The sequence below is a fragment of the Paramormyrops kingsleyae genome, chromosome 23, assembly GCF_048594095.1.
Source record: "Paramormyrops kingsleyae isolate MSU_618 chromosome 23, PKINGS_0.4, whole genome shotgun sequence".
NCBI classification, from domain to species: domain Eukaryota; kingdom Metazoa; phylum Chordata; class Actinopteri; order Osteoglossiformes; family Mormyridae; genus Paramormyrops; species Paramormyrops kingsleyae.
The window spans coordinates 12349862-12372964 of record NC_132819.1 but is presented as its reverse complement, the minus strand read 5'-3'; the positions used below and the strand labels follow the sequence as shown (position 1 = coordinate 12372964).

The window sequence follows — 23103 nt, the reverse complement described above, 5'->3', positions numbered from 1 at the left end:
ATTCTCAAATATAAGATTAAAATACAGTGTTAGAATAAAATGTTAACTCAGTTACACTGTGTCATGGTGCTTATGCAGCCCCTCACTTAAGTGAAGAAATTTCCTTAAGCTCAAGATACCATGATCTAATATGACTGTTGTTATGAAAATTCACTAAATGACCACGAGTTATATTTTACCTGATTCTACAAATGTATGTATTGGCTTCGGATTTTATCTACGTTTTGCGTTGAATCACTTCTAGTATAATTCACAATGGGTTTTGGCTCACATAGGCTGTGGAAGTGATTAATGTTTCTTAGATTACACTACAGACAATAGTATTTAACTCAATCCCGTTATGCAAAATAAATTATGCAGCTAATTAGTAAAGGGAAAATGCGATTTAATTATGGGTTACTGAAATCTTCCAACCGCGCTTATCTAGTACAGGACCGTAGAGGGGAACCTTATTCCAGACAGCACAGCCTTAAAGGGCACGTACACGCTAACATTCACATCGACTAGGGGCAATTTGAAGAAGTCATCTCGCCAACATGTATATCTTTGAACTAAATAGGAATGGGGGTGACATTCTCATCCTCGCTCAAGAGGCGTGAAACAGCAAAGCACTGTTTGTCCCTAGTGGCAGTCTGTACCGATCTAAAAAAAGCTGTAGTAGCCATAGTAACATGAAACTGAGCGCTAACACAGTCAGATACTACCGCTGCGACCAGGTACATGAAATTCTTTGTCATCTTCGACATGCCAGTCGACAAGGGCTAACTGGAAAAAAAACGTAGACAGAAATGCTTTCCACGACAGTTCAGATGACGAAAAGTCCTTTAAGGCAGGGAACTAAAGCGGTCAAACACGCAGTCCGTGACAATGATGAGCAAACTAAGGTTGGTTAACTTCACTCGTTTGTATTATTATTAGTATTTATTAGTATATATTAGTATTTAAAGTTTTAGGAGGTACTTGCTTACTGGTCGCTATATGGTTTACGTTGCTTTTAAATTTAAAGCGTGTCTCTTCGAAACTCATGGAAATCAGACGTGTGATAGAACTTCTGGAGGATCCATTTGCAGTAAGTGACCGGCATATTTTTATATTCCTGCCCAGCTCATGGCACTTGCATCATTGACAGGTATCGAGATATACAATGAAAATAAAACTGTGTGTACTTTAATAACTTTTACACATTAGCTATCGTCATATAGTGGTCTAATTTTTGAGAACAGACAACTTCTTGTCATTGGTGAGTTGATTTAGGACCTTTGGGTTATTGTGTCTATATAAATCATTGCCCTTGCGTTTCCAGGAAACTTTGAAAGAGAGACAGCTTTTCCTTCTGAAGAAACTGTCTAAGAGGTGGAAGTATGGTGTTGTATCCTTCATCTCATGATTTATCTAATTATAACTTTACCTTTGTCCACCACTGACCTACATTGGAAACATTTTTACTCTCTAAAGGTTTTTTTTAACTGGTGTTGCCTGGCTTTGTATAACTGTATCCCAGTAGAATGGAAAAACCTACCACCTAAAATCCCCACTGTCCCAATTATTGGTGATTTGATCTCCAGGGATGTTTGGTGTTTAATGGCTTTTCCATGGTTATAATCACTTGAGATCACTTACTAAGCTTGTTTAATTAATACATGCAGAAGATAGGTGCACTTTCAAGGCACATATGTTCCATCTTTAACACATTGTACTTTAAGGAGATTCTTTGGTTATATAAATGGAGAATTATTATAGACTTAAGTATCTGTGAGTCCTTTAGTATCTCACTTCTGTGCTGGATTCTGCTAAAATCTGGAACTCTTATCTCTCTGAATAGAAATTTTATCAGCAATGTAATTGTGTATTTTCTCAGTATCCTTAGAAGTATATAACTTTGATTGACTGCAGCAGTGTGATATAGCAGATATTAGATTTTTCCCTTGAAAGCATTTGTTCTGTTGATAGTCTTATGTGTTTTCCTTTATACTGACACATTACAGTTTTTGAAAGACCTTGCTGGCATTTTCAAAATCCTCAACATATGCGCACTCAAAGGTCATCCCCAGTACACTCAGGTGATGTGTGACCTGCTCCAGATATGCCGGTAAGACGTGTCTCCTCAGCAAACTGAGCTCTACTGTACTGGCTGATGCACCGTTTAATAATCAGCAATTTTTCTCTCTCTTCAGGCTTCCTTTCTTGAAAGAAAAGTCCTCGGACGAGTTAAATCACGCAACAACTGTCAAAGAATGTTTCTCTCAGCTGGGTATGACGTGGAGTTGGAGTTGGTCTTGGCAGGACTTGTCACTGGGGGTTGTAGGAGAGAAGCTGACATGATCTGCTGTTTCAGGTTACCTGATGAGGGTTCCCAGCACTGAAGTAAGGATAAAGATCTGTGATTCCATCATATCCTTCTACAGTCCCCCTCCTAATACCAGCTATCCAGATGGTATGCCGCTGGCACTGGCAGTAGCAAAGTAGCATGTCACATTCCAAGTCTGTCTACATATGCTCATTGTAAGCGGGAGCAGTGCTTCAGTATGACCACATGAGGGCAGTAATCTACAATTGGATGGCTTTATGGCCAGCTATTAAATGTGTCTCATCTAATTCAGGGTTAGGTCACTAATAAAAAAAGATTTCCAGCTGGCATATAGCAAAAATAAATTCAATAAGTTATAAACAAAATACTATTACACAAAATGGCTAGAACAATGTAACGCAGTCATAGTCTCACACATAGCTTTGCCCCAGTAATGGATATAATCGTACCAAGACCACAGCTTTGTCTTTCTGATGTTTTACTCTCCTTTTCTTGCAGAATCAGCCGCTCCTTTTATGCTAGAGGCAGCCAATGGTCTTTTAGACCTGAGTATTGGCCGCGCCCCCTTTAAATCTGATAGAGCAGTAATGGGGCAGAAAAACAAGGGTCCTAAAAATTTTAATGATGGTAGTTGCAGCAGATACCACATGTCATAATTGCATAGTGTTTATTTAATATATGTAATATACTGCTATACAGTAGACGAAGGTTGGACATTATTTTAAGATAATTTTATTGATCAGAAAATGATCCCTGATATATAGAAGAATAATGCTGTCTTGCTTATGTCATCCAATCTCGCATCTTGTGCATGGCCCTCTGGAGGGTTCTGGCCCACCAGCCCCAGGTTCAAAGCTCAGATGGTGGAGCGCAGTGGGCTGGCTGAGACCTTGGTGCTCTCCATGGCTCTGCTGGAGCAGCAGCTGGAGGTGAAGCTGCGGCTCCTCCAGGCTCTTCAGCTGCTTTCCAGCTCTTCAGGTGAATGTTCAGGATGTCGACCACATCCAACAATGTCGCCTTTTACCCTCATCCATGTTTCTTTGTACAGGGATCCTCTGTTAATTCTGGTCATTGGCTTTGTGTGTGATGAGACTGACCAACTATTAAAAACTGCCATTTAATTTTCATATTTATCGTAGGTTTAGGTCACATCGAGCCTATTTATAGACATAAAAACCACAGACTTCATTTCTGTGTTGCAATTTTCAAGAGGTCACATTTCTTGAAACAACACTGATTTACCGCAGAGGTGAACTGTGACCTGATCCTGAAGGCGCAGGGGGCCAGGATGCTCTGCACCAGGATGCTGGAACCAGATCCGTCGGGACAGCTGCTGTTCCGCTCCTCTGAAGTGCTGTGGAACCTACTGGAGAAAGGCTGTGCAGAAGAGCTCAGCTCCCAGCTCAGCGACATGGACTGCATCCTGTGTGTAAACTAGGGACCATGTTATTAATGTAAATCAACACTAGGTGGTGCAGTACCTTTAAATGTAAAAGTACTTAAATGACTGGGCAGCATGTTTCGTGCTTCCAGCTGAGCTGATTAATTAACCATGATAGATTAAGGTGTCGGGTGGCTCAGTGGGCAGCACTACCACTCATACCTCCAGCGTTGTTGTCCTTGAGTTATGAGTTTCATCCTGCAGTCTAAAGGCATGGAGTCAGTTGAACTGGCAACTTTGCTCATAGTATGTGAGTGTGTGTTCTGCAAAGGACTGGTACCCCATCCAGAATTGCCTTGTGCCTTATATTTCCTGGTTATAGGCTTCTGGTGCTGTGTCTCATTGCACTGGATAAGTGGGTCCAAGATGGATGGATGGGTGGATTTTTGAGTTGTTGAGAAGCGGCTGTTTTCTGGTAGCTCAGTAACTAACACTCTGGTGGTGCATTCTCCAGCCTAGCTGAGTTTGCACGTTCTCCTTGTGTTCATGGGACACATGCTCTGGATTTGTTCCAGATTTTTCTGAATTGCCCTTATGTGCTTGTGTGGGTTCTGTGGTGGACTGCCGTTCTGTTCAGGGTGTCTCCTATCTTACACTATTGCAGTTACTGGGACAGGTTCCAGGTAAACCACTGCACCAGATAATCAGCTATGAAAAATAGGTGGAGGAGTCATAGAGTTTGTGAATGATAGACTTTAATTCTCATTAGAATGTTGTAGACTTACCTACACTATACATCAAAGAGTATCTAGGCAGCCCTATTAATTAGATGAATTGGCTAATTCAGCTACATTCATTGCTGACACAGATTTATAATTAAGCAAATGGCCATAAAATCTCCAGAAACAAAGATATGCAGTGACTTTGAATCATCGTAGGATGCCATCTTTCAGTTTGCAAAATTTCTGTCCTGCGTGAGCTGCCTGGGTGAACCACAAGTTCAGTTGTGAAGTGATCAGCCACACAAACTCACAGAAAGGGACTTGATCATCCAAAAAATTTACCCAACCTGAATGGCAGAAAATCTCAACAGCAATGTTCCAGCTTCCAATGGAATGTCTTCTTAGAAGTGTAGAACTTCTTATAGAATGAGAATGAGATGTTGGATGAGCTGCTGTCCACATATTTTTGGCAATACAGTGTAGCTGCAAGCGAGTAAATCACGCTGTGTAGACACAATAAAATGAATGCTGTAATCTTCCTGGTATTGGAGCTTCGTGTGACTTTATTTGCTGAACAGCATAATCAGAAGAGGAGGAAGTTGTAATTAAGAGCTCAGTTGAAATGAGAACAACCTGTGAAGATCTGGATATCGATACCTCTGGATTAGAGGGCACCGTGAAAGGAAGAAAGTTCAAATGATTTAATTATTATCTTTAACAGATGCACTTAGCCCAGCTAATTTCAGATGTCATGTAATGCATTCCGGACCATAAGTGGTCACCGATTATCTGGAATAATCTGCTTGAGTCTACCTTGGTGTTAACCCCAGTTACAGAAACCTTATACCAACATACTGTAGGGAGTGATCCAGTATAGTCTTGCTCACTTCCCGCATGTCACCAGTTCCACAGAATCATAAACACACTGTGTTTACTGTCTCTCTGTGTTGTAGGTGTTTAAAAGAAGCTTTTCTCAACCTGCTTTTGAGTGGATATCGGCAGTACGAGCTGCAGCTGAGAAACGACCTGCTGGTGATTATCTCTCTCATAGCAGAAAATCCCACCGCACCGCTGATCGTAAGTGCAGAGCGTCTAGTGGTTCACATTCACTAACATTCAGAGGCAGACATGTCAGGTCCAGAAAGTAAAAATCCAGACCACGATTTTGTTTCAACCAACCAGTTGAGTTTAAAGAGTCACAGTCATAGAGTAACCAGCTGATTGGTGGAAACAAAATGTTGCTCTAGATTTTTGCTTTCTGGATTTGAAATTTCCACCTCTGGTAACATTCATGTAAAAAGATTACTTATAAGTAAGATGGATGGATGTAATATATGAGAATTATTCCACCACATTTTTGATTTCCTGATTATTTTCTTTGTTTATCAGGAGAGTGGCTTAGCTAAGCAGCTCATCCTGTTTCTCACATTCCCCGAAAGTAAGTGTTCATGTTTTATAATGGTGTAAACCAGTAATTAATATTTAATATCTTCTTGATATTTATATTATTCTTAATTATGATGCATTATCAACAAGCTCTTTACTAGACAACTGAGATCAAATTGTTAAGAAACTGAACTGATATTTGTATCTTTGTGTGACTTTGTCTCTACCAGATGCTGGTAAATTGTTTTCTGCTTTGCCCTAGTTAACACCCAGAATCCACTTCTTCATAGCTTCAAGCTATCTTTAAACAATGAAGATTTTGAGATGAAGAAACTTTTCTTCAATTTGATTTTTGTGATGTCAAGGGATCTTTCTGCTTTGCAGGTAATTGCAGTAGAAATTTTAGTTAGAAATCTTACCAGGTGAAATTTATGCATTTGTGTCTGAAGTATGAATCATTTACTTTATAAACATCACGTTTTAGTCATGTGCGTCGCCACCATTAAATCTGAGGGGGACGTGTCCCCCTTACATTTCATAATTGTTCGTTTGGACCCCCGGATATTTAACATAAAATATTAGTTTTATGCCAGTGTGTCCCCCCCCCCACATTCAAAATGCTTCAGACGCCCTTTAGTGATAAGAAACTGAAGATGTATTTTACTTTTATTCCTTTGTGCATTTATGCTCAAATAATTGGGACCATTTATCTTTTACCAGTGTTCATAAATGATTGACCTTAGTTTGTTTACCCTTATGTATCTCATTTTGGGTATTTTTCAGCTGTTCAAAGATGGCCGGGTCCTGTTGGCTCTGCTGCATCATGCCAACCCTAACAGGAAGGTGGAGCGGCACGACTGGTCCTCCGCCCAGCAGGAGGAGCTACAGCTGCAAGCCCTGGCCACACTGGCGTCCGTGGCGCCACTGCTAGTGGACGAGTACATGACTTGCCAGGGGAACACACGCCTGCTGCTGCTGTTGGAGTGGTGCACAGAGACAGGTGACACGGTGGGGTGGGGTGGGGGGAACAGGAACCTGCAGCATAGCCCCAGAGCCTATGGGCGCAAGGCAGGGAATAACCCAGGATGGGGCACTAGCCAATCACAGGGCACTCGTACACCATTCACACCTACAGCAATTTGGCAATTCCAATTAGCCTCAGCATGATTTGGACTGTGGGGGGAAACTGAAGTACCCGGAGGAAACCCCACAATGACACAGGGAGAACATGCAAACTCCACACACACAGAACACTGGCAGAGACCCAGGTCCTAGGGGCGACAGTGCTGACCACTGCATCAGTGAGGCGACAGTGCTGACCACTGCATCAGTGAGGCGACAGTGCTGACCACTGCATCAGTGAGGCGACAGTGCTGACCACTGCATCAGTGAGGCGACAGTGCTGACCACTGCATCAGCATGCTGCCCTATTACATGTTTTGTCCCATAATTTCTGAATTTGAGTTTCACTAAATTATCATTCTTTGTTTTTTTTAACTATTAAGTCAACTGTGTACATAATTAACTTAATATGAATGTAAGATATTAAATTAAACTGAAATGACTTTTAAAATTGCAAAAACAAACACAATTAGGACCACTTGTAAACCTAGGAGATACATCTGTCAACATGTCTGAAAAACAAAATCTAAAAAATGCTTCTTTGCAGATTGTAAAAATAAATAGTTCAAATACATTTTAAAAGTCAAAAATGCAACATCATAACAATCATAATGAACTAAATCTCATGTTTTCTACTTCCAAGTATGGTCACATATCTCTAGTAATAAACACTCCTATAGCCGTAATTTTATTTATTTACTTTTTTTTTTAGCTTGGGCTGAATTTCCTGGCAAAATCTCGGTGGTTTCTGCCTACCCCCTGTCATACACACACCTGGATAATGTCATCTCAACTGAGTTGAATGTGTTTCCAACAACATTTCCAGATCCGTGTAACGGAGCCTACAGACAAATACAAGAAGTCGTTACCAGTTATCAAGTCTGCTAATATTAGTCAGTGAAAACTACTGCTAGATCACAGCTAAAATTTCTTCATACATCTGGGACCATGTTTTACTGGAACCGAGTTGGAAATCACTTCGAGAGTAGTAAGCATTTTATTTTGGTGATGTCATTTTTTTTTTTACCATTTTTCTCAAAAAAGGGGATATCAGGGCAATTTCTGTTTTGCGTAACACTGATCCACACATGAGCAAAACAAAACAGACTTGGAGAGGTATTTATAGGTCAGTTATTGTGAAAAAAACGGAACCGTTGCCTTCACCTCGTTTTGTGATCAGGAATAACATTTCAGGAAGTACTTTAACCTGTTTAATGTGTGAATTAGGAGGAAACTTATGATGCTTTTTGGTTGACCTAAAACTCGGGAGGTGAGCAGAGACCTTTCGAACTGTCTACCTCAAACAGATGCCTACTTTGGACAGGAGAACAGCTGCCGTGGTGCTGGGGGCCGAGGCAGCAGAAAGGCCCACCTGCGCTACTGCATACGTCTGCTGAGAGCCATGACCTCTCTGGCCAATGAGCAGCTCAACCAGGACCTGTGTGACCAGGGGGCCATCGGGCAGCTGCTCGGTATGGACATCAGAAGTCTGCAGCTTCTGAGCATTTATGCTAAAAAAGTAAAACATCTGTAGCATTGTAGACCAACGGCAGTGTAACCGCGTCTCTGATCAAGCTGCCATCCCCAGTGTCTCATCACACCCGTCCAACAGTCCTCTACTGGCACAGAGTCAACTTTGTGTGCTTGAAGCAGGTGTGTAATCACTCACAGGACTCATGGCTAGTTTTGAGAAAGACGGTGGGGAGGACGACGCCATGACGGTGGAGATCAAAACCGACATCCTGCTAACGCTGTCGGCACTGTGCGAGGAGGACCTCCACAGGAAGGTAGCCGGTCGAAACCTCACTGGGATGGCGAAGGAGGATGAGGCTGTCCCATAGTGCCAGCTGAAATACATCTGCACATAGCCCTTAATTACCTCAGTGCGCTGGCAGATTTGAGAGGAGCACCATTCAAAAGTCAGCAGCCATACCACCTGCAGTTCAGACCAGGTGATCAAGCTGAAAAAGTAAAACAATGTAAAACCGAGGTCCTGACTCTTCGAGGTCATAAAAGATCCTGGAGCATCTTTGGAAAGAATAGGGGTGGTACCCCTCTGTCCTGGCTAAAATGACCACCTTAGTCCTATCAAATCTGGCCTCCTTCTTATCCTCCAGATCTAATTGGTGAATATTCTCCTGTTCCTTCATCATCCTAGCTAATATGTTGTGGGTTTACTGACACAGAATGGCTGCCGTTGCACCATCTGGGTGGGGGCTACACAGTGGTGGCGGTTGAAGTGGCTCCCCACTGGTTTTGAAAAGCACTATATAAATGTAATGTTCATTCATTCATTCAAAAGCACAGTAAACTGCTGGGGTTTTTCACAGGAGCTGTTCGGGCCTGATGGAGTGGAAATAGTGACACGTTTTCTCAAGTTGAGCATGGCAAACTTCTACAGCGGCCTCGGGCATAACAAGCTGATTCTTTCCACTGTGGACGCCGTCTGGTAAGTGCCAGCGCAGAGTGGCTTTGATCTCATGTTAAGCAGCTTTTGATGCTGCTTAACATGATGCTAAGGTGTGTCCCGTTCTGAAGGTCCTGCATTGTTGGGTGCTACATGACTGAAGATCTGTTTCTGGAGAAGGAAGGAGTATTTCTTCTGCTTGATTTACTTCAGGTCAGAGAATAATATTGTGCTTATATGCTCAAGTTTATATATTAATGTACCATTATTCCTTAACCTCACCCATTCATGCATTTCCAGTAGCTGCTTATCGAGTAGGGGTCATGGTGAATGGGAACCACAGGGCGTAACCTGGGTGTATCAGAGAGCGTAGCACTGGGCATAACACAGGACGCAGTCTGGGTGTATCAGATAGCGTAGCACTGGGCATAACACAGGACGCAGTCTGGGTGTATCAGAGAGCGTGGCACTGGGCATAACACAGGACGCAGTCTGGGTGTATCAGAGAGCGTGGCACTGGGCATAACACAGGACGCAGTCTGGGTGTATCAGAGAGCGTAGCACTGGGCATAACACAGGATGCAGTCTGGGTGTATCAGAGAGAGTACCACTCCGCATACCCCAGATCATTGTCTGGGTGTATCAGAGAGCATGGCACTGGGCATGCCACAGGGTGTAGCTTGGGGGTATCACAGGGCAAAGCACTGGGCATAACACAGGGCTTAACCTGGGGATATCAGAGAGTGTAGCACTGGGCATACCATAGGGAGTAGCCTGTTTGTATCAGGGAACGTAGCACTTGGTATACCAGAGGGCGTACTGCAGGGTGTAGTTGGGCATAGAGTAGTCATTGAGCAGCTTTACTGTTATTCCGTTCATTCCTGTGCTCACAGCGTGAGGATATTCTGCTAAATCAGTATGATTCACATTCTTTGCCTTTGTGCTTTCAGTCCTGCCCTCAGTGCATGCAAAACGAGGTGCTCGGGACCCTGCTAGAGCTGTGTGACAACCCAAAGACTCTGCCTTACATGAGTGCCTGGAGGAGGGGGCAGGAGGGACAGACCGCGGCGGCGCTCCTCACCCACCTCTGGAGGGAGGAAGAAGGAGAGCTGGGCGTAAGGCGCCACCCGTCTGGAATGATCGCAGGTGAGGCCCTCGGCAGCCCCGTGCACCCGCAGGAGAATGTCCTCAGGGCTGAGCAAAAACACACACACACTCGCACATGTAGGGTAAACATATCCTTATGGGGACCGCTCATTCATTTCTATGGGAAAAATGCTAACGCTAACTATGACAACCTTAACCCCTACCCTGCCCTAACCATAACCATAAGTAACCTAACAAAATACAAGAGTTTTTGCATTTTTAGTTTTTTCATTGCAGTCACAGATTTTTATTAAATTGAGTTTTCCCTTATGGGGACCAGGAAACTGGGTAAAAAAAATGGGTATTCATCATGTTGTGGGGACATGGTGTGTCCCCCCCCCCCCCATAAGATAAGGTATACCCACTCGGCAGATCTTGTGGGGTGGGTGCAGTGGTCAGTACCTACTAAAAGTGGTCCAAGGAAGGCCAACCAGTGAATTGGCAATGGGGCCATGGGCTTCCAAGGCTGACTGAGGTGTGTGGGGGATGAAGGCTGACTGAGGTGTGTGGGGGATGAAGGCTGACTGAGGTGTGTGGGGGATGAAGGCTGCTCCATCTGGTCTGATTCCCATAGAAGAGATTCTGTAGCAGAAATTGCTGAAAAAGTTAACTATGATAGGAAGGTGTCAGAACACACAGGGCATGGCAGCTTGTTGCGTATGGGGCAGGATAGCTGCAGACCGGCCAGAGTGCCCATGCTGACCCCTGTCCACTGCTGAAAGCACATGTGAGCGTCAGAACTGGACCATGGAGCGATGGAAGAAGGTGGCCTGATCTGATGAGTCGCGTTTTCTATTACATCATGTGGATGGCCGGGTGCGTGTGCCTCATTTACCTGGGGAAGAGACGACACCAGGGTGCACTATGGGAAGAAAGCAATCTGGTAGAGGCAGTGTGACGTTCTGGGCAATGCTCTGCTAGGAATCTGTGTTACTTTGACACATACCACTTGTATACACATATGCACACTGTATGTAAGGTTATAGCAACAGTCCAGTAGTATTTCCACGATTTGTTGCTTTGTTCCTTGGATGGCCAGACGTCAAGAAACCCATCCTGTCTGCCTGCCAGGAAGATGCTTCAGCTGAGCCATTGCCTGCAGACCGACCCAGTGCCTCTGTGATGGACGTGACAGAGAACCTCCGTTCCAAGATTTACTCCATATTCTGTCGTCTTGGTGAGTTGGGAGGCTGTCTGACCTGACAGCAGCAGGTAGGGTGATGCATTGAAGCTGCATGTTGTTAAAATGTTTGCAGGTTTCGAAAATCTGCCTGGATTGTCGACTGAGGACTACGTCACCCTTGCGATTATAAGGAGATACTTGGATTTTAAGGTGAATAAATCAGTTCCTATTTACAGCATGGATTACACTTTGAGGTTTATGTACTGTAATCTGCTTTGTGCTGTAATTGTGCGATGGGCAGAAACCTGCTGCCATCTGTCATACGAGTTCACGGATTGCTAAGTGTGGAAATGGCTTTACCGCAGGTGGGGGAGGTGTGGGAGGAGATCACCAGGAAGCTGGAGCTTGAGGGGGTGAGGCCTGTTTCTCCAGATGGGGTGGGCCTGCAGGCCGTCGCGGAGGCAGCAGAGAATGTGGCCCGGGTGACGGCCTCACAGCAGGCAGAGCTGCTGGAGCATCAGCGTAAGAAGGACATGGATGAGGAGCAGCTCCTGTACTCGGAGGTGCTCACCATTCACTTCATGGGCTCTAGTGGGACCTGTATGCTTGCTGGTCCTTAACCCCACTGTCCCTCTTCCAGCAGCATCTGTTTTACAGATATATCCCTTATTTCATGGGGCTTGAACGATGTTCAGTCTTTTTTTCTTTATTTATAGATACGATCTAACCACAAGCAGGAAGAGCTGATCAGAAAATCCTGGGAGCATTTTGTAGCTAAGACATCCGACTATAAGATTTTGCTGGTGAGTTTATCATTCATTTTTGAACTTTGCATATTGGTTTCAGTCCCATAACTAACTGGAATTTAAGCCTTAATGAAAACTGAATGGATATTTAACAGAACCACATTTGAAAGAAAGCCACCTTGTCTGGTAGAAGTGAGGTATTTTAAACTGGGGGGTGCCCGTCCGTGCCAAGGAATTGCAGGGGGTACTCAGATGAGGGAAAAAACAGAACTGTATGGACGAGTTGAGCTGGGGGCAGATCTATTTTGAAATTCCAGTGTTAAGAAATATTAAAAATAATGTGAACACATTATATGCCTGTACACATTATATGGCGCTAACAAATTAAAATAATTTAAATGGGTAAAATAGACAGGCACTGCTTATTGAATACATTGAACTGTTATGAATAGTAACCTAATGAAAGTTTACTGTGGGAAAGTTGCTCTGTTAATGCTTACATACTTGGAGGAACCAAGGAGAAATTTCTAGCTGCTGGTAGCTTGACAAGAACATGTCATAGCAAAGAAACACCTAACCTGAGCAAAAGCAGAAAATACAAGAACGCTGGTCGCGGATGGTGATTTTTAAAATGAGGGAAGCACAGTGTTGGCAGTTTAACCAAAAGAGGTCTTTTTTATTATAGTCAGTCAGCTACTCGTATGTAAATTCTGCTCTCCTTTCTTTTTCTACAAAGTGCTCTATTATTAGTAGCATGGCACCTTCTCAAGCAATTTGACCATTTTGAAGACAGACAGCTTAGATAATAAGCAACTACCAAACTAGCTTACTAAAAATCACTGAACTTGCACTGAACATTAAACAAATGATAAAACTCAGTTAGAACAACTTTATTTACAACATTTACAAAAGGCAATGGTGAAAGATAACACACAAAACAATAAACTGTCATTAGTATTGCAGAGAAATGCTTCTGTGCCCCTGCATGCAACAGAATCAGTGAATACTGCAACCCAACACTACCGACAGCGAGGGAAACTTGTCAGTTGTGAGCATTAATGTCATTGGTAGTTTATCCTGTCTTGCTGAGACGTCTCCCAATCACCTTGCAGGAAAGTCTGGCTTCCAGAGGAGTCTAAAATATCTGACTGTGAGCCTATCTGTCCAGTCAACATTGCCTAAGCAAAAACTATTTATGAAGCTCTCCTAGGCTCCCAGTGAAGCGCAGCGTCTGGGCAGGCTCCAAAAACACGTAATCAAAGCATACTCTGTTCTCCTTTTAGACAAAGAGTACATGAATCTTCCATAGACTTCCACTGATACACAATGTGAATTAGCATCTATGGGCTGTATGTATCCTGGCTTCAAAGGGAAAATTAAATTATGTTATGGGAGGTATTTTCTGCAAAAAAATAAAATGAAAATGATAAAATGAAAATACAATCTTCACTTTGCCATTTAGCTTTCAAAGTCTATGCGCAAAAATCCTGCCAAAGTGAAAATTAAAATGACATAGCACCATTTGCACTTTAATTTTCCACTCATGTATGAGTCAGATGTGAAAAATAAAAAAATAAAATTAATAAATAAAATTGAAAAGCCTTTGTATCATTTTCATGTGCTTTTCAAAACAATGCTTTTCATTTTCCAATTTCACTTTTCATTTCCAAAAATGCTGTGCTGTGTAGCTTTCCAGGCATCTGTTAGAAACCACTCTGTTAGGCATGTTCCTTCACTTTTGGGAATATCGTATGTATGTTAAGAGTGATATCAAAGGGATATTCCACTAAATTCATCTTCCTGGGGATAAACCCTTGCTGTGATTTGTAAACCCTTCAGGTTGCTATCAAATCAAGGCAGCACTGAACTGCAGGAAGTTTTCAAAGTCATTGCAGACACAGTTAGGCAACCAGCAGTTTCACTTTTACTTCAGTCCTCCTAACACTCGATATTTTGGTGGCTCTTGCAAGCGAAAGATCTGCTTCATAAAATTAGCCTTTAGCACCAAGAAGGTTAGATCAGCACTGAGGTGGCTCTCAGTACCTCTTATTGAAGTAGAAGGAACAAACAATTCAGATCCCCTTGGTTATGTTTTATCCAATGTGGCAGATATGGATCCACTCACTCCAAACACCTCACTGATGGGGATTGCCTGACTGAACAACTCCACAGGTTGTTTGCATGGAAAACAGCTCCACAATCAGTGCAGATGGAGACAGCAAAGTTATTTGAGACCACTTCTGGATTAACTTCTTTAGGAATTATATCCACACAATTCAGGCCAGTTATAACTGGTAGAAAGATGAAACTGAAAAACACTGACTTAAGGCCATTTCAGAAAACTGAACAACATCATTCTGAAACAAACATATTTCTGCCTAGGTATGCCATTCTATGAAGGCTTGTATGCCAAGTCCGCCAAAGTTGCATTGTCATGATCCGCAAGGATGGGAACAAGTCGCTCTTTGGCGAGTCCTAGTGAAGTCTCAAGTCATGTGCCCTCAAGTTTGAGTCCAAGTCTTTCCATCCATCTGTCGAGTCACAAGTCATCAAATTTGTGACTCAAGTCAGTCGAGCTGTGAGTCATGTAACTCGAATCACTACCTTGTATCTTGTACCAAAGTCAGTTTTTTTTTTACCTTTAGTGATTAAAACTTGCTGCAGCAAAAATCCACTACAGTGCGTCATAGGTTAAGTCATTCATAAGCAGAGAAAGGTTGAAAATAGAGTGTCTAACTCTTTCAGGGTTGTCCTCAAACAGTATCTATGTCCATGTACATGCAGGAGTGATGCATCTTTCCAAATAACTTAGGAGACCTTGCATTCAGCCAAATGAAAATGCAGACAGCAGAGAATTAATATACACTAAAACTATAAAATTAACGTTACGGTATCACCTTAAGTATTCTCGAGTCATAGGATCCAAGTCAAGTCCAAGGCTCAAGTCATCTGCTCTCAAGTCAAATCGAGTCCAAGTCTTTCCATCAGTTTTGCCGAATTAAGTCTGAGTCCTTGAGTCCGAGTCAAGTTGTGAGCGATTGGTGACTCGAGTCCGCACCTCTGATGATCTGTCATTTTTTCATTTGGAGAGAGCTTGATTTCTGAAGATTTCAAATGCATTAAAAAATGAATGAACAATAGGATGTCAATCTTTTACACATGTGATCAATTTTTTTGAATAGGAAGAAAACATTTTGTTTGGTTTACATGACTAGCCTATTTTCAGCTGTTTGCAGCTGTTCTGGTTGCCTGTTTATGTTGGTTTTATTAGATTTTTTAAGGTTTAATATTGTGCATTTTATATTATATTTGTATTCTATTTTATGTTATTGGATAATATTAAATTATGGCTATCTGTTTTGTTTTTAGTTTTGAATAATTTATACAATTGCATAATTTATAGACTTAGCTATATACAATCAATATCCAACAAAAATCTGGTTAAAAATAAACACTCAATTATGATTGGATCGAAATAATCACATGACACAGTTGGAAGAAAAAATAGGTGTAATGTGTAATATTTGCAAAATATACAGCTTTCCCTAACTTTAAATAGACTAATAATTTTGTGGTTTAAATGTATTATAGTGTTAATTATGGAATTAAAAATTAGTTTTGTAACAGTAACTAGGGATAAAACAGTTACCGGTTTTACGGTAAACCATGGGGAAATTCCCGACATTTAGTGCTACGATTTCAAATTTTAATTATTATTATTAAAACTGAGCTTTGAAAAACTCACTCTAATGCTGTCTAGCATCAACCAGAGTGAGGAACGGTCTCCCAGATGCAGGTGTGCAGGGCCAGCATGCAAAGTGGGTTTGTTTTCTGTCAGTGAAAACATGGCAGTAAGATTTTTAATGTTAATTCAAGGTGTTACTGTTTTAATGTTTATGCAAACAAAAAGTGCATAGAGCTGCTGTGCGATTATCAATACAAAACTTGGTGAAATGATTTCTCTCTGTGTCAATAGGCCTACTTTTTGAACATTTTTGGGACATTAACAATACAGCGATAATACTGATATCCATGATAGCCATGGTCATATAATTGTGATGCAAAATTTTCATACTGTTTCATCTCTAGGTGTAATGTGTAATATTTACAAAATATACAGCTTGCATTAATTTTAAATAATGATTTTGTGATTTACATGTGTTACACGGTATAATTGTGAAATGAAAAATGACTTTTGTAACATTAGTACCGTAATCAGACCTGAACAGGCTACGCCTACAGCAGGGTGTTGGGGGGGATTTCGATACGAGATCATGAATGATTGCATCGCAGTTTCTGTCTGAGTTTCAGAACCGCTACACCCTTAGTGGTGAGAGTTACTCCCTTTGCTGTGTACTTTGGGCCTTAAGACTTTGCAGACCGTTTGCACGCACATACAGCTGCATAACACACTAGAGCAAAAGGAAACCCGGAAAAGCATAACAGGGCCCCATTCAATAGGGTGGCCAGATAATCCCTGTCAGGGAGGACACTTTGAGTTCGGACAGGGTTTGTAATCTACCATTTCAATTAAAAGGACGTGGATTTCACTTAAGCACTGAGTTCTTGCTGTATGTCTCCTATAATCATAGTAATTGGCAATAATGTTAATGTGAAGCAGCTGGATGAGCCTTTCAATCAAGGAAACAAACTAGTCAAAGCAGAAAAAAGAACTAAACTCTACTTATTTTTAAGTAGTTTGTAAAACCTGAAGTACCTGAAAGTGCCCTCCCTGACATGGAATATCTGATCATCGTACCCTAAATTATTTTATCAGCAAATCAGCAAATTGCTACTAAAGTAACTATAAAACAGAAAAAGCTGAGATTGTCACCTGGACTGCACCACAAAAAACTTGTACCACTCCCAGTACTTGAACATAGAGGGTTTCACTACCTGAGAGATCTCTGTGCATTACCCATGGTGACCACACGATTGTGTACGTAACTTGGCTTTTCAAAGCACTGGCCTGATATCAGATTGCACTGGAACATGTGGCACACAGCCAGCAGAGCACTCCAAATTCTTTCACTCTCATTGGTGATGCCAATGCACAACCAGGTACTATCAATCAAAGGGTATCTATTGTGTTAGCGGAGGCTTATAGGAAGAAGCAGAGTACTATAGCGTGTGTGATTAAGTCCTTTTTGAATATGAGAGATCATGTAAGGTTTGAAAATTTTTACTTTCTGTTCCCTAGAAGCTGAAAAGGCATTGTTTACCAGTTTGTCTGTGTTCCTGGTTTCCCATTTCACCACTGAAAATAAAACCAAAGCAGAGAAAGATGACACTACACCTTTCCCCCCTCTCAGCATATCATCCGTACGCACTCACAGTATGAAGTTCTTATTTATACTGAATCCCTGTGGGGATGCAGTAATTAATGTATTTAGTTCATTTCTTTAATTACAGTTATTCCAATTTACAGGAGTCCAAAAAGTATCAGGAAAACTGTATAGAGTCATCCAAAGTGAAGACTGAAGATGCTGGATCTGTTTTTCACTCCACCCGCATCTCTGGATTGTATGTCACAGTAAGTGTATCGCTTTCGAAGCAGCACCGAAATTGTATCACAAAGCAAAAGATCATTTTAACTCTAATCTTAATCTCTTGCTGATTCACCTTTGATATTATACTGTGTTGCACTGGTTTCTACCGTGACATGCAAAGTCACCTAGTGCCTCAATCAAAATGTGTTATAACCTGAGCACTTTTCATCAGCTTCTTTCTGGAGCGGCATTTTGAAAATTCACAATCCCATCATACATTAAAGATGTCTTTGCGATTGTCATTTCATGCCCATTTATTATTTAGTTATATGTGCCAACCAGCTGCAGACCCACAACCCCCACATACCTGTTGCTTTTTGGTTGCTTTGCAGAATTTCTGTGGCCGTGTGGTGACAGTGGAGAGCACCCCCATGCATCTGACTGGAGGAGCGCTGGCCCACACAGAGCTGGCCCTGGAGAGGGTCCCTATCCAAGGGGGAGCCCCACAGAAACTCCCCATAGCATCTCAGGACCAGGAAATACTCCACCAGAGCCAAATGCCAGTCGAATAAAAAGCTACTGTCACCTTTATCTTTTTTTTTTGCACTTTGCACCTCTCTTCTCTGGTTCTCTGAATCACAATTGCCTGGAGCCATAAAACTTACATTGACTCAGTCCACTTTTTGGGAGAAATGCCACGTTCAATCCAATTTGATATTTGTTCCACTTCCTGTTACAGATAAACCAGGTGTTGTACACGTAGTCTGGACTGGATTAAACCAGACCCAGTCATTTTACTTCTGTGAATATAGCTTTCTACAGCGAACTGCATTTATTATAAATCATGCGGTTTGAAACCGAGATGCTAAACCTTTGTTTTGTTCAACAAACACAAGTGGTGGATGACTGCATTCTCATTGTAAATTCAACAGCCTATTGTAAAAGGTTATTAAAAAATATTATTTCAAAGTATTAATGTCTAGCACTATGTAACAAGCAAGTGCAGGATAATAGAAATGGCGACACACATGAAGTGACTCATCCATCTACTTCCACACTACTTATCTACTACAGGTTCTTGGAGATACCAAGTAATTGTGTTACCAAAAAATACAGTTTTTTGTGGTACAACAGAATCTACTTGTCAATAGGTTAGTTGCAATGATGGAGTTCTGCATGTTTGTGAAGCAGAATAAGACACAAATCAATGTCAAGGTTTAAGTGTTTTGTCTAAGTTATAGGAAATTGTGCACAATAAAATAAAATGCCAGTGCTTTCCTTTATCGCCTTTGTATCAGTACGACTATCCAGCAGCTATCCATCTTCCGACTGCTTCTCCAGGTCAGGGCCATGGGGAGGGTCCTCCCAGGCAGCACGATGCAGGCCATGCACAGGATGCCAGTCTGCTACCTGGGGAGGTTCCCTGGGTAGGTGGTAAAGTGATTTGACTGGCCGATTTAGACAGGATGAAAAATGCGTCTTTTTCCCAAATTACCAGAGATAGCAAAGATACAATGAATCCCATCCAGATATTAACGTCACAGTTAGCGCTTCTGAAAAGCAAATGACGGCTGTGGAAGGCTGTGTCTGTGGAGCTCCGTGCCAGCACAACCCTCTCTGTTTTTACATTGGAATTTAAAATTGACCTATTTAATTGTGCATTTTGTTAGCTCTAATTTTCTTTTCAGTTTTATGATTTTATATATCCAAATTCATTTTATGTTTTTATTGCTTTAAAATCTTTTTTTAATGTACAATGTCCTTAGGTATCTTGAAAGACTTGTTTAAATAAAATGTATTGTTTTTATTATCTTAAAATCTATTTATTATTATTTTCTTGTTATGTACAGTGTCTTTGGGCTATTTTAAATAAAATGTATTATGTCCCCATGTAAAACTAATCCTCTCCAAATACAGCTTAATTAACTCTATGTTTTGGGGTGAGGAAACCCTTGCAATAATTCAAGAACATGTAACTACCACATACACACACAAAGTGAAGGTGGGATTCAAACCAACGACCGTGGAAGTGTGAGGCAGGAGTACTCACAATGCCACTATATAAACTGGTAGAACATTCTATCACATGCCAAATTGTACACCTTAAGACACATTTGGCTTGCTCATAACTGTAAACCAAGGGCATTGAATTTATCCTGAACCAGCACGAAAGTGGGTTTTTGTCTTGATTTCAGATTTGTGGTAGCTGGGTAGCTCGTTCAATTTAAGGGAATTCAAATGTCTTGCAGAAATACTCTGTCTTAATAACTATATTACCCGACATGCATCACAGCCGGAAGTAATTTTAATCACGTGATTGTAGTGGATTATAGTATATCTTTCTCTTTTCCAGAATATAATTTTCGTCTTTAACGGGTAATAAAACAATACAAAATACTGCTTCCTTGTAAATAACCGAAAGGAACATTATGGTTTTTGTATGTGAAAAGTGACGCAATGAAGAAAATCTTCCTTAAAACATTTCTTACAGGAGCAGGAAAGAGAAATTTATTTCCCAGGACGAAGTGCTGAAGCTGTTTAACCACAGAAAATCGTAGCTTGAGAGGTTTGCGCATATCATATCGAGAAATGTAAACCACGAATATTAAACCGATTTTAATTGTTACACATTATGTGCTTTTGTTTGTTTTTACTTCGTACGACGCGTAACATCGCTACTGTTTGACAAATAAAACCTTTGAATCTTGAATTGAATTTAAATTGAATTTAAAAAGCTTTCCAACATCTTTTAATATATTACTTCATTTGGAAGCCACGTTCTTCAAGTGCATCAAATTTTAAATATTGATAAAGTTTGTTCCCAGGTTCGTACTATGGAGAAGGTGATCAACTGTTTCAATAGACAGCCCGGAGCCGCAGTGAGGCTGCTGTGTTTTCCCTGGGCCGGTGGCGGATCCATTCATTACGCCCGCTGGGGAAACCTGCTTCACAGCTCTATTGAAGGTTTGCCTGGCGGACCGTCAACACAAATGTACAGGGACAGGTGACCTGTAATAGCTCTACATGCTGTCTGGCACTATGAATAATTTCATCATCATCATTATTATTAATAATAATTTTAACAGTTTTAACCTTATTATTTGTTCCTGACCAGTTTTTAGATTTTGATATTTCCTGAGTTTTTACATTTCGAACAGTCACGTTAGGGGGCAGTTTAATCTCCACCTTTAGTTAAGGATGGTGTCTATTCCTCAGTTTACCATCCAGGGAAAAACGCAAAGGTTTTCCGGTTGTATTCTGCTTTGGAAACCTTACCGGGTCGATTATTGTTAGAATGGTAAGATATTAATTGGCAGGAGAACAGTGCTTTGAAGGGAATGATCTGCCCTCTGCCCCACCTGCAGTGTATTCCATTAAGCTGCCTGGGAGGGAAGCCAGAGTGAAGGAGCATTTCTTTGGGAGCATGCAGGAGGTTGTGGATGAGGTTGTCAGCGCACTGCTACCAGCACTGCAGGAGAAGCCCTTTGCGTTGTTTGGCCACAGGTATAACACGATGCTTGGTGATGGTCGCGGCTGATCCCACAGTCCATAGTAATGAGGCCTGTGTGACTTGCCCGTTAATATTTCTGTGTCGTAGTTTTGGAGCCATGACCTGCTGTGCAGTTGCTGAACACCTGAAGAGGGTACACAATATTGAACCTGTGCACATGTTCCTGTCTGGAGTCTCTGCTCCCTATGTAAGTCGGATGCTGAGGTGGAAATTTCAGATCCAGAAAGTAAAAATCCAGACCAAGATTTTGTTTCAACCAGCCAGTTGAGTACTCTGAGACTGTAACTCTTTATACTCAATTAGCTGGTTGAAACAAAATCTTGGTCTGGATTTTTACTTTCAGGACCTGAAATTTCCACCTATGGTGGGATGTGAAATATTTTTTACAGTGCCTCACTTATTTCTTTTCCCTTCCAATATTTACAAGGTTTTGTGTTTCGAATCCACAGTCAGAGACACGACTTCAGGCTCCTAAGAAAAGCAGACTCTCTGATGAGGATTTTCTGCATTGGATGAAGGTTGCCGGGGGAACTCCATCAGAAATCCTGGCAGATCCTGAGATTGTAAAATTGTTCTTGCCTGTCCTGAAAGCCGATCTTCACATTGTGGAAAACTTCAAGTCAGTTCTCTTTATTTTATTTTTTTAGGACACTTGAATTGAGGCTAAAGCCATAACCCAAACACATGACCACCCAAGTATAGTTAAACCATGATTGTAGTCTAGTTGTGGCAGTACACACTTGCAGAGATTGATGCTTGCTAATGTTTTTGGCTATTTTGCAAGTAAAAGCAAGATGCTGTCTTCACCCTTAGGATTTCAAGACCTGATCACCCTTTTCTCTCATGTCCCGTGTCCTGTTTTGATGGAACTGAAGATTCTCCTCATGATCTAGAAGGTGAGAATCAAAAGTATATAGAAACTTCTTCAAAAAAACAAACAAAACAAAATGAACAGCTTGTGAGTTTAGCTTGTTTATTTCAGTAACATATTCAAGAAGGACACGAAGGCAAACCAAGCCTCAGCCACTAGTCTTTGCATTGGAAGCAGCCTTAGTGGTATCCAGAATGGATAGATGTCTACAGTTAACCTTGAGTCTCTTCAGTACCCCGGAGTGCAGAATTAAAAGAGAAAACCTGCACTCTACTTTTCCTATTTCATGAATTATATTTCTGCTTTTTGACAGCCTGGAGGGACATTACGAGTGGAGAATTCAACATACAAATGCTTCCTGGATCCCATTTCTACTTGAAAAATAAACCCAATGAGAAAGTCCTGCTGGACTACATAATGAAGCACCTTGAGACAGCCGAAATGGACTACTTATAACATAAATAATAATAGTGTTATAAATGTAATTTAAACAGAATTTCCTACTGTTATGGGGCCTTTATTGTGACAATTAACTCAAAGCTTTTATGGCTGGAATCCAGATGATCTAAACTGTAGTTATAAAAAAATTATTTCTAACAGAAAATCAACTCTTATTCCTTTTCAGATTTCTGAAGATATTGACCTACACTAAATGCTATTGCCACGTGCTTCTTTTTTATTAACGTGGTTATTTTGACTTGAACAACTCTAGCTGATCCAGTACTGTTGTTTATTAGGAATGTGTCTGCTGTTAAGAATTGCACATTACAGATGTCATTTGACCATATTTTAGGTGAGAGCACGGAATAGGCTATGTACAGAAATAATAAAAGAATAACCCAGGAAAAGATTAAATCTAAGTTTCTATCCCAAATGGCAGGTGTGTTTTAG

The 23103-nt window shown here is 41.3% G+C and overlaps 2 protein-coding genes across 10 annotated transcripts; both read left to right on the top strand.

Moving 5' to 3' along the window:
* Nucleotides 1–672: 672 nt before the first annotated feature.
* LOC111834102 (cilia- and flagella-associated protein 69) lies at nt 673–19113 on the top strand. 3 transcript variants are annotated; one of them, XM_072705845.1, is made up of 23 exons: nt 673–884; nt 1007–1069; nt 1304–1369; nt 1986–2089; nt 2175–2251; nt 2336–2434; nt 3134–3286; nt 3556–3733; nt 5365–5488; nt 5801–5849; nt 6060–6181; nt 6581–6797; nt 8227–8391; nt 8591–8706; nt 9250–9368; nt 9458–9539; nt 10277–10472; nt 11512–11649; nt 11729–11805; nt 11961–12158; nt 12312–12398; nt 17770–17874; nt 18223–19113. In XM_072705845.1, exons 1-23 carry the CDS (start codon nt 789–791, stop codon nt 18400–18402), a joined length of 2811 nt encoding a protein of 936 aa, XP_072561946.1. In that variant the 5' UTR covers nt 673–788; the 3' UTR covers nt 18403–19113. The 3 variants fall into 3 exon arrangements, with proteins under 3 accessions (XP_072561946.1, XP_072561948.1, XP_072561947.1); XM_072705847.1 differs by lacking the exons at nt 673–884; nt 1007–1069 and having other exon boundaries at nt 1304–1353; XM_072705846.1 differs by lacking the exons at nt 673–884; nt 1007–1069; nt 1304–1369 and adding an exon at nt 1462–1752.
* A 1010-nt stretch (nt 19114–20123) lies between these two features.
* olah (oleoyl-ACP hydrolase) lies at nt 20124–23060 on the top strand. 7 transcript variants are annotated; one of them, XM_023793028.2, is made up of 8 exons: nt 20124–20206; nt 20322–20396; nt 20656–20794; nt 21196–21334; nt 21429–21528; nt 21791–21960; nt 22155–22237; nt 22526–23060. In XM_023793028.2, exons 3-8 carry the CDS (start codon nt 20665–20667, stop codon nt 22666–22668), a joined length of 765 nt encoding a protein of 254 aa, XP_023648796.2. In that variant the 5' UTR covers nt 20124–20206; nt 20322–20396; nt 20656–20664; the 3' UTR covers nt 22669–23060. The 7 variants fall into 7 exon arrangements, with proteins under 7 accessions (XP_023648796.2, XP_023648801.2, XP_023648802.2 ...); XM_023793033.2 differs by having other exon boundaries at nt 20645–20794; XM_023793034.2 differs by having other exon boundaries at nt 20322–20421.
* Nucleotides 23061–23103: the final 43 nt, after the last annotated feature.